Genomic DNA, 14,596 nt, shown 5'->3' with positions numbered 1-14,596 from the left:
CTACTAGGAGACTAACAGTGTCTGGTTGTGGTGGAAACTAGTTCCAAAGAGGCCGTGCATGGTCCTGGCTGGTCTCTTAGTGCTTATTACCCACACGCTGTGCAACAGTTTGAAAACAAATAGTGGTTTATTAAGGTTAAAACAATGCTAACTGGTTATAATTGTAACAACCATTTAATATTTACCTATGCTAAAACCAGTTAGCATTGTTTTAACCTTAATAAAATCATTTGCTTTCAAACTATTGCACTCCTACAAATTGTTGAACATACATAAGGTACATTAATCCATAGATATCCTTTTTGTTTTTTGAAAATACAGAGTGGGTATATTAAAATAAACATTTGTCAAGTGACGTATGCCCAAACAGATATTACTGGGGTGCCCCCAGTAATATTGCATTGGGCATACGTCGCTTGACAAATGGGGGCCTCACAGTACCCCTAGCCCAGGGGCCTACAGTGTCTTAATCCGGCCCTGGCCGGAGGAGGTGGGCGTGAGGGGGCGGCGCGCCAAAAATCATTTTGGACCCGCCCCCAGTGACGTAATGACGCAAATGCGACATTTTACACTGGGGGCGGGGCCAAATCGCGGCATTTTGGACCAAATTCTGCCCACTTCACTAGGAAGTGGGCAGAATTAGGGAGATTGCCATACTCTCCCGGGAGTCCGGGAGAGTTCCCAAGATGCGGGAATCTCACGGACATTCCGGGAGAGTTGGCAAGTATGTAATAGACAGAGCATTCAATTGAACCAATATACAATACAGAGAGCATTGATCGCCATACAGGACAGAGAGTATCCTAGTGGTTACCTTACAATACAGAGAGCATGCCAGTGACCACAATACAATGCAAAGAGCATCCAAGTGATAGCCATATAATGCAGAGACCAGGTCACATATGCAGCCTATTTTTAGGCTGCACTTTACACAGGTTTTCTCCTCCCCCTCTGCCATGGGAGGGAACACACACAATACACACCTGAGAGTGGTTTACATATTTACACACTTGCCCAAGGTACCTGAAGCCAGCCGCCATTTCTCTCTGCTTTAACTGCATGTCATTGCTTCCCCATTCCTACCAACCCAAAAGTAATAAGGTGGCCGGTTCCTGGGGAAGGGCCAGCCACCAGGAAGCAGACTAATGTTTGTCTCGGCCACTGAAGGGTAAAAAAAATAAAAAAAAACAAATATGAAGTTTATTTAAAAAAACAACAAAAAACACTGCATCGAGTGGCCCAGAGAGTCGCCGTTCTGGATTCGCAATAACCATCCATGATGGTTATTGCGAATCTGTCTCTGGTCCAAACCCTCACTGAAATACAAAGTTTTAATAGCAATAATGGGCAATTTGCCTGAAAGTAGCATGTGTCCCCCCCAAACCATCCCCAGAAGTGGCACTAACGCTGCACTTCTGAAGGTGGGCTAGAGCAGCATCGCTGTGCCCTCCCCCCAAATTTTGTTTGCTATGACTGTTCCAACCCTGTATGTAGGTGTCCCAATTATTGACATCTGCATATAAAGTTTATAGGCACTTACCACTAAACTACAGTTCACTAACAGATACAACAGTGAGACAATAAATAGAATTAGTGTGGTTAGCGTTCACTCCGTTAAATATATAATGGTGGTTTTCCTGTCCAAAAATAGTCTGTGATATTAGAAATTTCCTAATCCAAAGGAATTATTGTAATGTAATAACGTATTAAAGTTATTTTGTATCATGTGCTCTCATTCTGCAAATGTAAAGTGCTAAAAAGAACAAAGTGCTATATAAATAAAATTATTATTATTATTCCTAGTCATTGTCGTAGGTTACAGACATAGACATTATGATTAGTAAAAACAACAGATAGTGGCCTACTGATAATGCAACTGGCTCTAATAATCTAAAAGTAAACAGCATGTTTTGTCATTAAATACACATTAATTAAAAAATCCTGTTGGCCAACTACATGAAACTATTTAACATACCTATTTTATTGTGATATTATAATGTGATAAAGATGGGCTTAGGCTGTTGAAGTAAGACCACCAAGCCCCACCCCTAGCTTTTTTCATATATCATAACAGTGTTTCTATAGTCAAGCAGGTATTACGCTAAAGACATCAATTAAAGTAGGGTACATATAGTTTATATCTATATCTATTTACATATACCCCACAAACTAGCATGGATAAACATGTAGTGAATCTAGGCAGACTCACTTACTCCCTTCAAGGAAAATTTGTGTCACATGTGGTGATTGATATTACTTTTTTACTTAGAAGTAAGCACACACACATAGGGATGCTTTTGGGATTGGACACTTTTCTATATTACTTTTTAGTTTATACTATATGTATTTGGTTTCTTACTTTTCGCTCTACATATCTACTATATAAATGCCTAGTGGCGTGTGTGGAAAAAAAACAAGCTGCAGCGCCACCTGCTGGGCAGAGTTATACACTGACCTATATATTTCTTGAAGGAGAAGTGACAGTTGAGAGTGGTTGGTGGTTGCCGGGGGTGACAGTGGGGAGTTTTTAACACCTTAAGTAGCTTGATAAAGGATGTGGCGATGAAGATGAAGGATGAGGTGATGGAGAAAAATTATGAGGTGGTGACATGTGGACAAAACCACGTTAAAAAAGGGCGCTTGCATCAGGAAGTAACGCTCTCCCCCTGAGGAGGCCTGGGCTAGGCCCAAATGCAGGACAAGAACCTTTTTAACACCTTAAGTAGCTTGATTTGACTAGAATGCATGAGTATCATGCACGGGTTAACTTGTTTAGTATTATAAATATTTTAACAATTGTTTACTTAAATACTACATTATATCTTACTTTTTTCTGTATTCTGTTTTATATTCCAGATGCTCATGGAACCTTCTTTTGGATGATATCATACATGGACATGGAAGAACAATTAGCAATTACACCTTTTAATGGAACGTTCAGTGTTTTCATTGAAATTTACTTTTAGTCACAACGGTGATATTTTTTGAGGAACATTTTCACGTGTGTATATTGTGTAGCCCCCATGGATGTCAACGCACTCTATATTTTATGTATTGTTCCTAAATTAGATTTAACATATTTGTGGTGTAAATTAGGATCAAATCATTTATTTAAGTAATGGACACCCAGCCAAACAGTTCCTGCATGAGAGAACCCTATATGGTTCTTATTTCAGGAACATTTCAAACATCCATCGTTCACTAAATGTCCTCTAAACTATAAGCGGATCCCAAATGAAAAGGCATATTCTGCATGTTTCCCAAATGCATATGTAAGGTTCCACAACCATAATTTCAGCTGACAGGTTTCACAAACAGTTTCGCTGTTGAACATGGCATGTCACTTTTTTTTTTTACCACATATATTGCTATTATCAGCCATTTTAAAATGTACCCGCTGCTTATGCACAGTAGAGGCAGCCATTTTTTGGGCTGAACCAGTATTCATGGACATACAGCCTATTAATTCACTGGGAAGCAGTGGCATGAACCAATGTACTTTAAGCACCAACATGTACCCTGTACTGTCTTTCAATGAGCTTATTGTCTTCAAGTCCTCCATGTTTTAGTAATAATGTTTTCACATGATCTCATAGATCTTTAGTTCTGATAACTTAAACATATGATTGTGTATGTAAGTAGTGTAGTGTGTTGTTTTTGTCTTTGTTTATCTAAAACAACATGCAATTTGAAGCTTTGAGCAGAGTTCACTAATAAACTAAGAAACAGGCTATACTTGTTGGTTGTGCAGTGATCTTCTGATCTGGCCTGTCCCCTGATGGCATCCTTAGGAGCATAAAGGACAGTAGTACTGTACCATTAAAAGAATGGGGACCTGCTGGGTCAGGTGAACTATGTGCTATGTTTTAAGTAATTATCTGTCTTATAACAAACTGAACCCCCAGCAAGATATAATTTTAAGATTTGAAGGTAATTCCCATTGTTGAAAAAAAAATCTAAAACATTGAGCATGTTAGACAGTTAAAATCAACCCCCAAGAAGACATAGCTGAAAACAGTGTATGTGGAATTCTACAACAAAAGTATTTTAGTTACTCGTTCCCACCAATACAACCTTGTTCCTGGAGTGTAAAGAAGAAGCTACCACTGTTGGCTAAACATAGAATATTCTTTGCATTGCATCCCCCAGTTCACAGAAGGTTTCAGTTGATTAAAATGTCTGTTCCTTTGAAAACTCCTTAAAATGTAACGCACAAGGGCATGACAATCTCACACACTCAGATGCCAAGGGTCATAGGTCTTATGACTAATACCTGGAAAGTGTGAGGTTAATTTTGAATGAGTTTTCAATAAAAAAAAAAAAAAAACATTTTAATCAAGTAAACCTCCTGACATCTGATTTTGTGGGTAGGTTTTTCTATGTTCATCGCATTTGTTTCCACATTGTCATTGAGGGTGGGAGTCGAACAGTCTTTCTGTTACTTTGTTGATTGAATCTATATTTATAAAAATGAAGTCTGTGAATTCTCTCCAGTGCCTATGAATATTGGTATTGGAGTGTTAATGTCACTTCTTCCTAGTGAATTCATGAATTAATTCTTATAAATATTGATTACACTTGCAGAATAGCTGCCACTACTGTGTGTAGGTGATATATCCTGTATGCATGATTGATCCATTATGATAGGACCATTCCCACACACCATCCATCCAAAAGTGGTAGTCCTATATCTTTATAATAATAAAGATATCTTCCTCTTCTTACTAGAACCAATGAGTGTGGTGAATATTGCACTGCCAGTCTTGACTGATGTTTAAAAAATTCTGACAAAGAAAAAAAAAGCCATAGTAGTAAACACTACTTGCTAGACTTACCAGGTTATCCACATATCCCTAGTCAACATAGTCTTGTGCTGTGGTTTTCTAAGTGTGGACCAAAATTATGTCTGTGAAATAGCTCCTTTGGTTGGCTGATCATTAGTAATTAACTTCCTCTTTATTTTACTTTAGTCTACAAACTAAATATATCACAGGTAAAAATAAAATACAGAGGTAATTGGGAACTTAGGGACACGTTCTAAAAGGCACGGTAATCCATGTTTTGTGTCCTGACCCATAGTTCAAGTACCTCTAGTCTAGAAGCCAGATCTCAAAAACATAATCCCATCAGCTGCACAGATTTAGTTTGGCTCTGTGAATCTCCTTTTCTAGTTCTTTTAGAAGTCTAGTGATTAAGGTAAATGGAATCACTAGATCAGGCTTGTCTAACCTGCGGCCCTCCAGGTGTTGTGAAACTACAAGCCCCAGTATGCTTTGCCAGTAGACAACCAGTTGATAGCTGGAAGGGCATGCTAGGACTTATAGTTTCACAACACCTGGAGGGCCGCACGTTGGACAGGCCTGACTAGATAAACAAGGTGAATAGTTTAGAGAACAGGTTCTTAACTTTTTTTTGTGCCATAGTCTCCCCTTGGGCAGTTTGGTGAAGCCCACGGACCTCTTCTTGTAGTCTGCTCGTTTATCCGTATTACCAATATGATATGAAAATATCTGTGGTTTCTATGTGTTACCTACATTCATAATTGAAGGAAATGCAAAAGTTCAGTTAGAGGTTAGTTAATATAAAGAGGTTATTTTTTTTACCCTCCAAGTTCACAAATCCCCTGAAATCTAGCCACAGAACGTAAGAACCTGTGGTTTAGAGAGTGGTATGAAGAGCAAGAACGCAGATCTACTCACTCCATTGTGCTGCAGCTCAAAGGGTTACTGTGATGTGATGGGACAGCAAGATCCTAGTTATGGAAATGGAGGGAGACGTTAAAAGAGACTCCAAAACAAAAAACAAAAACACTTGGAGTTCCCATTTTACCATTTGGTGTTTAATATAGACACCAGTTATTAAAATAAATAAAAAATAATATTAAGCCCATAATGGAGTTGGATTTAATATTGAGAATTGCTTTGAGCCACTATGGATTCCAATATATTTCGTACCTATGCATTTGCATTCATTTTGCACCGAAAAGGTTTGTGATAAAGCCCTGTATTTACATACAAACCACAAGTAAAGGAACATACAATTTAATAACAAAAGAGAACAAACAACTTCTGATATTAAAACAGGAATTTTCTTGCTAATAGGGGCACTTCATAGATGTGGCAGACATTTTTAATTTGGAACATACCAAGATCCTGTTTCATAAGTGCTTTTTGTATGCAGATCAGTGGTGGTGTATAAGGTGGTATGCCATGCCGCCACTTCCATTGTAGAACTATCCAATTCCATTCACTTACATTTTCCATAGCTCCACTTCTAAATTTCCACTTCGACCACTCGTGGAGATACTAAGAGAATTCTTAAGATCTGTAAGTTATGAAACACATAAACGCAGCCAGGAAGCATGGATTATTCTGTATTGTTGTACTAATGAGGAATTTAAAAACAAATTGTGTAATCAACACCTCAAAGCGTTAAGACTAGCTCAAGGCAATCCCTTAAATATTGTTTTAATGTTGTTTTAGTGTTTTTAAAGGGATATAATAACGCAGCTTCACTCTCACCCTCCAGGCTTGGTCTGGGCCATTATATTTTCTTTGGTGGACTTGCTGGGCCATACAGTATAATTAATGCATGGAAATATATAGAAAAGTGATTTTATTGTTCGCTTATATCACAAAATAATTAACCAAATGCTAAATAATGTGAGTCATACATAAAATGTTAGTAAATGTGACCTATTCAATAAAGACATTACACAACTGGCCCAATATACAGCATTTTGGCAGACTTCATGGTCCCCATAATCCATATTATTTATCATTTATTATTGTATTTTGTTTTTTGGGTTTGAGAGTTTCATAATCATTATGTATTAACTCCTGTCTATGTTTATTCTGTATTGTTGTTTTCCAAACATCAGAGTAAAATGGTATGGGGTGACCGTAGCATAAATGATCTGAGCACAGGGAACATGAGGCTAAGGGCAGGAATGAAATAGCACCGTAAATAAGATAGGGACACATCCGCGTAGGATGGTTATAAATGTATGTAGGGGTAGCGGTTAGTGTTGCATGTGTTATGCTTTGTTTGCCTTATTATGTCACTTTCAACTCTAGAGTAGGTCTAGTATGCATGTGTATTATACATTTTTACATACATTTCCAGCTTTTGCCCATTGGACTCCTGTGCAGTAGAGCACTATGGCTGGCTCTAGCAACATGACCTATATTACAGTATGACCACTTCCAGCGAAGCAAGGACATGTACAACGCTTAGCTGAACCCTCATTGTTATAACCAATGCAGGGGCTACTTCTGAACAATCTTCTGCTTGCCATTTCCCATATTGTTCTACTAAAATAATGATATAAATGCCTCATCTGTTCTCATTATAGTCTTTTCCAGATGCTTTTATCACTGGACGTTTAAAAATAAATAAATAAAAATGAATTGGATCAGTGATGTACTCTTTTCACATGCACATTAAATCTGATCTCTGATTAAATGTCATCTTATGCACCGGTTAGTGCAAACATTATCTACACCCAATCATTTTTCCAGGTATACATAATATGTGAAATCGGTTTCTAAAAGCACAATTATAAATACAGACAATTAAACAATTTCATCTAATCTCACATTCTGTATTTCGCCTTAATATTCATTGCAAAATTGGTGCCTGGTGATCTGCGCAGTTCACTGGTGCTTCTTCCACGGTCATCTTCCTATTGGGCTTGGTGCAGGAGATATCTGGTCATTGGCTGAGGGATCTCTAACTGGTCAATAAGATGCATCTTTCCCACTTGTCTCACCAGCTTCAGAATACTCAAACGACATTGGGACAGCAGAGACTTTGGAAACACTGTAAAGTGACAATAGACACTATTTTATACCATTACTATTATTTTTGTATTTAAAACAAACATTACAAGCTACTTTAGAAGAAGACATTATTGTTTATTTCATTCATGACATTTTTGGCCAAGATTAGTTGTTTTGATGTGTTCTATTCAACTAGCACAGAAAGTAGTTTAGACTCGGCTGGAAAGGGATCATCAATCCCTAAAATAAGAGCAAGTGTTATCCACCTCTATTCTGCCTTCATAGCCCCAAACATCCATGTGAATGGCCATTACAGTCCGCATAGCGGTCCATGACTAAAGCCCAGTATGACATCGTTCAGCTCTGTTCAGTGAGTTAAATGGAACAGAGCTCAGAAGGCAGATTAGCAGGGAATGAGTGGTAGACATAATCATAGGTAGTAACATGTCCAGCGTTCTTTAGGCAGGACACTTACCCAAACAACTCTATTAACTCTACTAACTCCTTAGTTATCAAGCCCACCAAAACAAAGGAAGCCTGGAAACTTCTGCTCCAAGCACAAGTAACTGGCTCTTTTAAACCCTCTAAAACAAATGATATTTACTGGACTATAATGGATAAGTAAGCAAAAGTAGCAAGTCAAAGGGCCGACAGCTGTTACCCCGAATAGTAGTAACAATGGACATTTTAGCCTTCCGAGCAGAACAGCTTGTATGGGCAACTAATGTGCAGTAACTACCTACAGAGCCACATGGGGAATTCTAAATATATAATAAAAAGGTAGCAAAAAGGACATTTGGCCTGGGCACAGATTTTGTATATAGGCCTGTGTATGGACAGCTCTGGTTTATTCAATATTGTTCCAGATAACGTGGACACAATCCCCTCAGTACATAGCATTGTATAGCATTGTATAATAATATGTTGGAACTTTATAAATAATAATAATAATAAAACAGAGAAGATGCATGTTGTTTTTGCACTCCAATTACCTCTTTCTCTCGCCAGAAGTTCAATTGCTTCGTGATTAGGGAATGACTTTGCAATGTTGATGTCAGGCAAATAGACATTCGCTCCAAAATCAACAAGTAATTTCACAAATGGTGTCTTGCAGCCATGTTTCAGGCAGACATCAAATACTGTTTTAGCTTGCTTTATCCTTTTTAGAAGTCGCTCATCTGTACAGTTGTAATCTGGGTCCGCCCCATAGAGGAGCAAAGTCCTAAAACATTCCAAGTGCCCGTAGACTGCCGAGAGGTATAATGGTCCTGTAGAGGTTGTATTATTTGCAGCCCAGTCAGGTAACTTGCATTTGACATTAGGATCTGCACCGTATTCCAAAAGTTCCCTTAAGATATGGACATTTCCTTCCCTGGCGACAGTCAGCACAGGAGTGCAGTTGTTGTAGATGCTGCCTGAAGGACTAGCCCCAGCCTTGAGTAACTCTCTTACACAGTCAAAATGGCCAGCACAGGCTGCAGTGAAGAGAGGCGTTTGGGCCTTCACATCTAGGATGTCCACTTCTGCCCCATTGGCCAAGAGAATATTTAGACATTCCAGAGAGCCTTTCGACGCAGCCAGACGGAGAGGAGTTACTGGAACACCCCAACCACTGTGAGTATTGATTAATTTCTTATATTTGTTTTCAGAAAGTAGACTGTTAAGATACTCTGGGTTATCCATTGTCACCGCCAAATGGAGTTCATGACCATCTTCAAGTGCTTCCTCGTCATCCTCTCTGGGCTTTAGCATGGAAAAGATTTTTGTGATATCCATAACACTCATCTTTAGACATCTGTAGAAAACCAATTTCATCATGAACGACTGTTAAGATTTAAGAGCTGTGAATACAGAACAGACAGAAATGGAACTTGGCTTATCAAACTATTTTTCTACTATACTACATCACAGCTAGACATTTTTTTTTATTAAGAATGTGCTCTTAAAATAGAATAGGTTCTTTTATATACACTATATTACTATCCATAGTAACAAACATTCTAAATTATTCCTTTGTTAAAGAACATTTTGTAATGCTCAAAATATATATACTTTAATATGAATATTACAATACCTGGAACCTATATGTCTTCAGGATTGCATATATTTTGAGAGACAATTTTCCTTCATATTAGGGGTAGCATTTGGTGGCAATTTTTATATTATCATATATGGGAACAAAAACTAAAAAAAGGTTAAAACAAACAAAACAAAAAAGTGTTACCATCTGTTACTTACAGGTTGGAGAATAAAAATGCTGCCCACCACCCCCCAGACTTGAAACCAGGTTGTCAACAGTCCAGGAAAATAAGCTGGTGCTCCCGGCAGCGAGATCAGTGTAAGACAGCATTGTCCTCATGTGATTAAAGTTGGTAATTCAGCTAAATTCCAGTGATGTAATCACCTGAACATGAATATTTGTCCACTGCTCCACAGTCCACTGTCGATGTGCTTTACACCACTCCATCTGACACTTGGCATTGGTCTTGGTGATGTGAGGCTTGCATGCAGCTGCTCAGCCATGCAAACCCATTCCATTAAGCTCCCGCAGCACATTAATGCCAGTGGAAGTTGGGAACTCTTCATCCAAGGAATCAGCAGAGTGTTGATGACTTTTTACGCACCATGCGACCTAGCAGTCGTTGAACCTGCTCTGTGATTTTACGTGGTCTTCTGCTTTGTAGCTGAGTTGTTGTTGTTTCTAAACATTTCCACTTTCTAATAATATCACTTACAGTTGACTGGAATAACCAGCTGGGATGAAATTTCACAAACTGTTTTATTGCAAAGGTGGCATCCTATTACAGTACCATGCTTGACGTCACTGAGCTCTTCAGAATGACCCATTTTATATCACAAAAGTTTGCAAATGGAGACTGTATGGCTAGGAGCTTGATTTTTTTTTTTTTTTTTTATATCTTTTTATTATAAACATCTTTTCCCATAGAAAATGCATTACAAAATCTCGAGAGGTTAAACAGAAATAGATAACACGTATTTACATACAACAGGTTCTCTCGCACTTGGGAGATAAATGTACATTTATCTATCTAATACTGCAAAGATGTTATTTTAACTTTTCAAGTTTGAAGGGTATAAAGGGGGGGGGGGGGGTGTTAAATGATTCACACATCCAGTAAGAGAACAAGTATGCTTGCTTAGGAATATCTTTCCATGTCTAGATTCCACTGGAACTGGAGTGGAGATTTATTGTGATATATGGCCCATGGGGTCCAAATTTTGTAGAAGGAGACGGAGGAGCCCCTCAGCACACTAGTAATATGTTCCATCTGGTAAGTGTGCCAGATCCGACTGCAGACCATCTGGAGTGTTGGTGGTGTGGAACTTTTCCAAGAGGCCGCTATTTGACATGTGGCAGCACTGATGATGTGCCTAAAGAGTTTGTGAGCAGATTTAGTGAGGTCTGGAATGGGTAGTGGCAGTAAGATGTGCTTAGAGTCAGGTGGTATGTGAGCATTTAGGATTGTTGAGGCTAGAGCGAGAACTGCTGCCCAGTATGGGCGGATCCCGGGACAGTCCCACTATATATGCATGAATGTTCCCGTCTGACCACAGTTTCTCCAACAATCAGCGCTGGTCTGTGGATATATTTTTTGTAATCTCGAGGGGACATAATACCATCTGTGAAACAATTTTTTAGCATTTTCTTTAATGCGAACATTTATAGAACAGTGGGCCGTACCATCAAATACATCCGACCATTCTTCCTCATCCAGTACAGTCCCCAGGTCATTCTCCCACTGCGTCTGAAAGCGATCCTTAATAGGCGGAGTGGTAGGAAGTAAAGTATTATATAGAATAGAAATGAGTCCTTTGGAGGTTGGGCCCGAAAGACAGATTCTCAAATGTGGTGGATGGTCTGGAAGAGAGTTGAGCTTTGACTGTTTGGTGGTAGTGCCTAATCTGAAGATACTGATGGAACTGCCTCGGAACAAAGCCACACTGTTCCACCAACTCCGAGAATTGTGGAAATATTTCTGTTTTGGTTATATGGTTGAGTAACAGCAGTTTGCCTCTACCCGCCCACTCCGAATACATAGAGCGAGACAGACCGGGCGTAAAGGCTGGATTTAGGTGCTTGATTTTATACACCTCTGACAACAAGTCTGATGGAAACACCTCAATTCAATAATTAACCGGTGTGGCCAAATACTTTTGTCCATATAGTGTACATACATTGGTTCCTGTGAATTAAAAATTAGGAAAAAAATAAACCCCAAACATTCATAGAAAACAAGTAAAAATAGTATTATAGTACAGGTATCTGGTATACATAGTTAAAAAGGGATATTAAAGGGGTAGGTAGAAAAACTGCAAAGACCAGAATTGTAGGGCTGCTAATTTTTTCGTTATGTCCAAAAAATGTATTCCAATATATAACAGAAAACCTCAATTGTCTCAATTACATTAACTTTGGTAAATAAAACAAAAATTGTCTCGATGTAACCATTGCATGGCATGTACACAAATTGGTCAGGTCATGAAGGGTTTAAGCAGAACTTAACTAGGGAAAGTTTTATATAAGGAACCCATTGTAAAGAAGGAATCAGCACTAGGCAATGCACCATGGGCAGATGTTGTATCACTTGTAAGTATTCAGCAGCATATTAAGATGCACATTTAAGTTGCCTGGACATATTTTTTGCTGCACTTTCCCTTCTAAGTTCAGATCACACCTTTGCAATTTTGTGGTGCATTTTTTCATACTTTATTCCAACAAATTAAATTGAAAAACAAATTTGAACTGAAAAGAAATCCAACATAACAGTGAAGAAAAAAATAAATAAATAAAAAAAAGCACTAAAAAGGCATTAACTAGTCCTAAAAGATAATTACTTAATATTGGCCTTGGAAATAAAAAAATAATAATAAAAAAGTCTATTTTTGGTTGTTATAACATTCATCCTGTTCAATGTTTTGTCACATATAATATATAACGGACATATAAAAAGGATCATTTGCAGTTTTTATACGGATGTATTAAAAATGTTGCAAAAGATAATACTAGCTTTACATCATAACAGCCAAGTAATTAGAATACAGTGGAAGAAACTGACCTCGCACTAGCCAGACCTGGTCAGTCAACATGATTACAATATAAATCTGAACACTCCGAAAGGCAGTTTTAAATAATCTTCATCATTAAAACGCTTTAATAGCCAAAAGTAGCAGCTGACAGCGTTTCATAGTATTTTAATATTGCCCCCCTAGATTAAGACACTAGAACAAATAAAGATTATCCTATTACCTTGGATTAAGCCGCTATTAAAAACTGTAAAAATACTCAACTTTTAGGACCTCGTTAGAAAAGCCCCTGTCCTTGCTGGCACAGTCCCTTGCTGGCATACATTTGTCTCTTACCTTTATGAGTCATGTGCTGACTCAATAGTCGTCAGGGCCGGTACACAATGCTGATAACTTGTGCCAGCTTCACATCCTTTTCTCCTGGTCACTGTTTTGCATGGTATCCAGCAATTACTCTTAAGACTGAAACAACTGTGGGACTGTAACTGGGGGAGATTAAAACAAACTTTTAGCAAATGGATAAGGGACTGGGTGCCAGCTAAATATAGGACTTGAGAGCCTCTGCTTGTCATGTCCATTCTTGGATTGTTGACCTCACAGGCTGGGTAAATATAGAGATGCCTGGCAGGTGTCTGCTCTAGCCTTAACAGCTACTCAGTATGATGGAGGCCTGTGCAATGGTATCATTATAAACAGCATCTAGTAACCAAGACCAGCCACTATACAATATCTTTATAATACAAGTGACATTAATATATGAATAAATAAATGTATAAATGCTTAGTGATGTCAGTGCATCAGCACTAATCAAGAACACATAACAACCTTAATGGTACAATCGTGTTGATTATACCAATTGGCTTTATCAATTCCAAATGCAATTTTAATTTAATTCCTTCCCGTTTTTGTTTGGGTAAAGTAAAACAAACAACATATGAAACGTAATACACATTCACATAGCTTTACTCCATGCCAATAGCCTTACCAGAAGAAACGATTTTCCCGTTGCAGACCGTCACCTTCTGTACAAATCTACTGGTGTATCAACTTAAAGAACACTGTTCCAACTACACATCCTACCCGTGTAGCCAAATACTGCAGACAGGTAATGGAAACAAATATTTGTGCAGCAAAGACCAAAAGGTAAATTTATCAAACTGCGAGTTTCTGGCAGGATTGAAAGGTGGAGATGTTGCCTATAGCAACCAATCAGATTCCAGCTGTCATTTTTTGGACTGTACTAATTAAATGATCACTAGAATCTGATTGGTTGCCATAGGCAACATCTCCACTTTTTCAAACCTACCAGAAACCCAGAGCTTGATAAATTTACCCCTAAGAGCAAGTACAGTATGTCTAAAAAATGAAAGATACACAAAACACAGCATGTTAAGAACAGCCATATAAGGTACCACCGAAATAGTGACTTGTATCTAAAGTGTATGTAGTCAGGAGCAGCAATACACCAATTTACCCTCTGCTGCTGATAATTGTGTAGAGCAGGTTTGGATTAAGGTTTGTTAGTGTCGCTGCTAAATGTCAGTTTAAAAGCAGATCAGATAGCAGAAGAGGGACACAGCTGTTATCTTATTCTGCTGGTCCTGTGACAACTCTCACTGTAACAGAACAGCTCTGGTTGTTAAATAAAACATTTAGTTGATCTATTACATCTTTTGTTTTAAAATTCCTACATATCTTCAGAAGTTATATTAGTAAGATATTCCTTTTATTTCAAATAAGTTATTTCACATAGATTCAAGTGATAACAT

At 38.2% G+C, this 14,596-nt stretch overlaps 1 protein-coding gene across 3 annotated transcripts; it reads right to left on the bottom strand.

The window, feature by feature from the left end:
* Positions 1-5,302: 5,302 nt before the first annotated feature.
* Positions 5,303-13,412, bottom strand: LOC142100684 (ankyrin repeat and SOCS box protein 12-like). 3 transcript variants are annotated; one of them, XM_075184400.1, is made up of 4 exons: positions 13,164-13,412; positions 10,020-11,986; positions 8,774-9,576; positions 5,303-7,821 (listed from the first exon to the last, which is right to left on the bottom strand). In XM_075184400.1, the coding sequence occupies exons 3-4, from the start codon at positions 9,564-9,566 to the stop codon at positions 7,685-7,687; spliced, it is 930 nt and encodes a 309-aa protein (XP_075040501.1). In that variant the 5' UTR covers positions 9,567-9,576; positions 10,020-11,986; positions 13,164-13,412; the 3' UTR covers positions 5,303-7,684. The 3 variants fall into 3 exon arrangements, with proteins under 3 accessions (XP_075040501.1, XP_075040500.1, XP_075040499.1); XM_075184399.1 differs by lacking the exon at positions 10,020-11,986; XM_075184398.1 differs by lacking the exon at positions 10,020-11,986 and having other exon boundaries at positions 8,774-9,622; positions 13,164-13,411.
* Between the last annotated feature and the right edge of the window lie 1,184 nt (positions 13,413-14,596).

Source organism: Mixophyes fleayi, chromosome 9 (genome assembly GCF_038048845.1).
Source record: "Mixophyes fleayi isolate aMixFle1 chromosome 9, aMixFle1.hap1, whole genome shotgun sequence".
Taxonomy (NCBI): domain Eukaryota; kingdom Metazoa; phylum Chordata; class Amphibia; order Anura; family Limnodynastidae; genus Mixophyes; species Mixophyes fleayi.
This window is presented reverse-complemented; position numbering and strand designations above follow the sequence as displayed.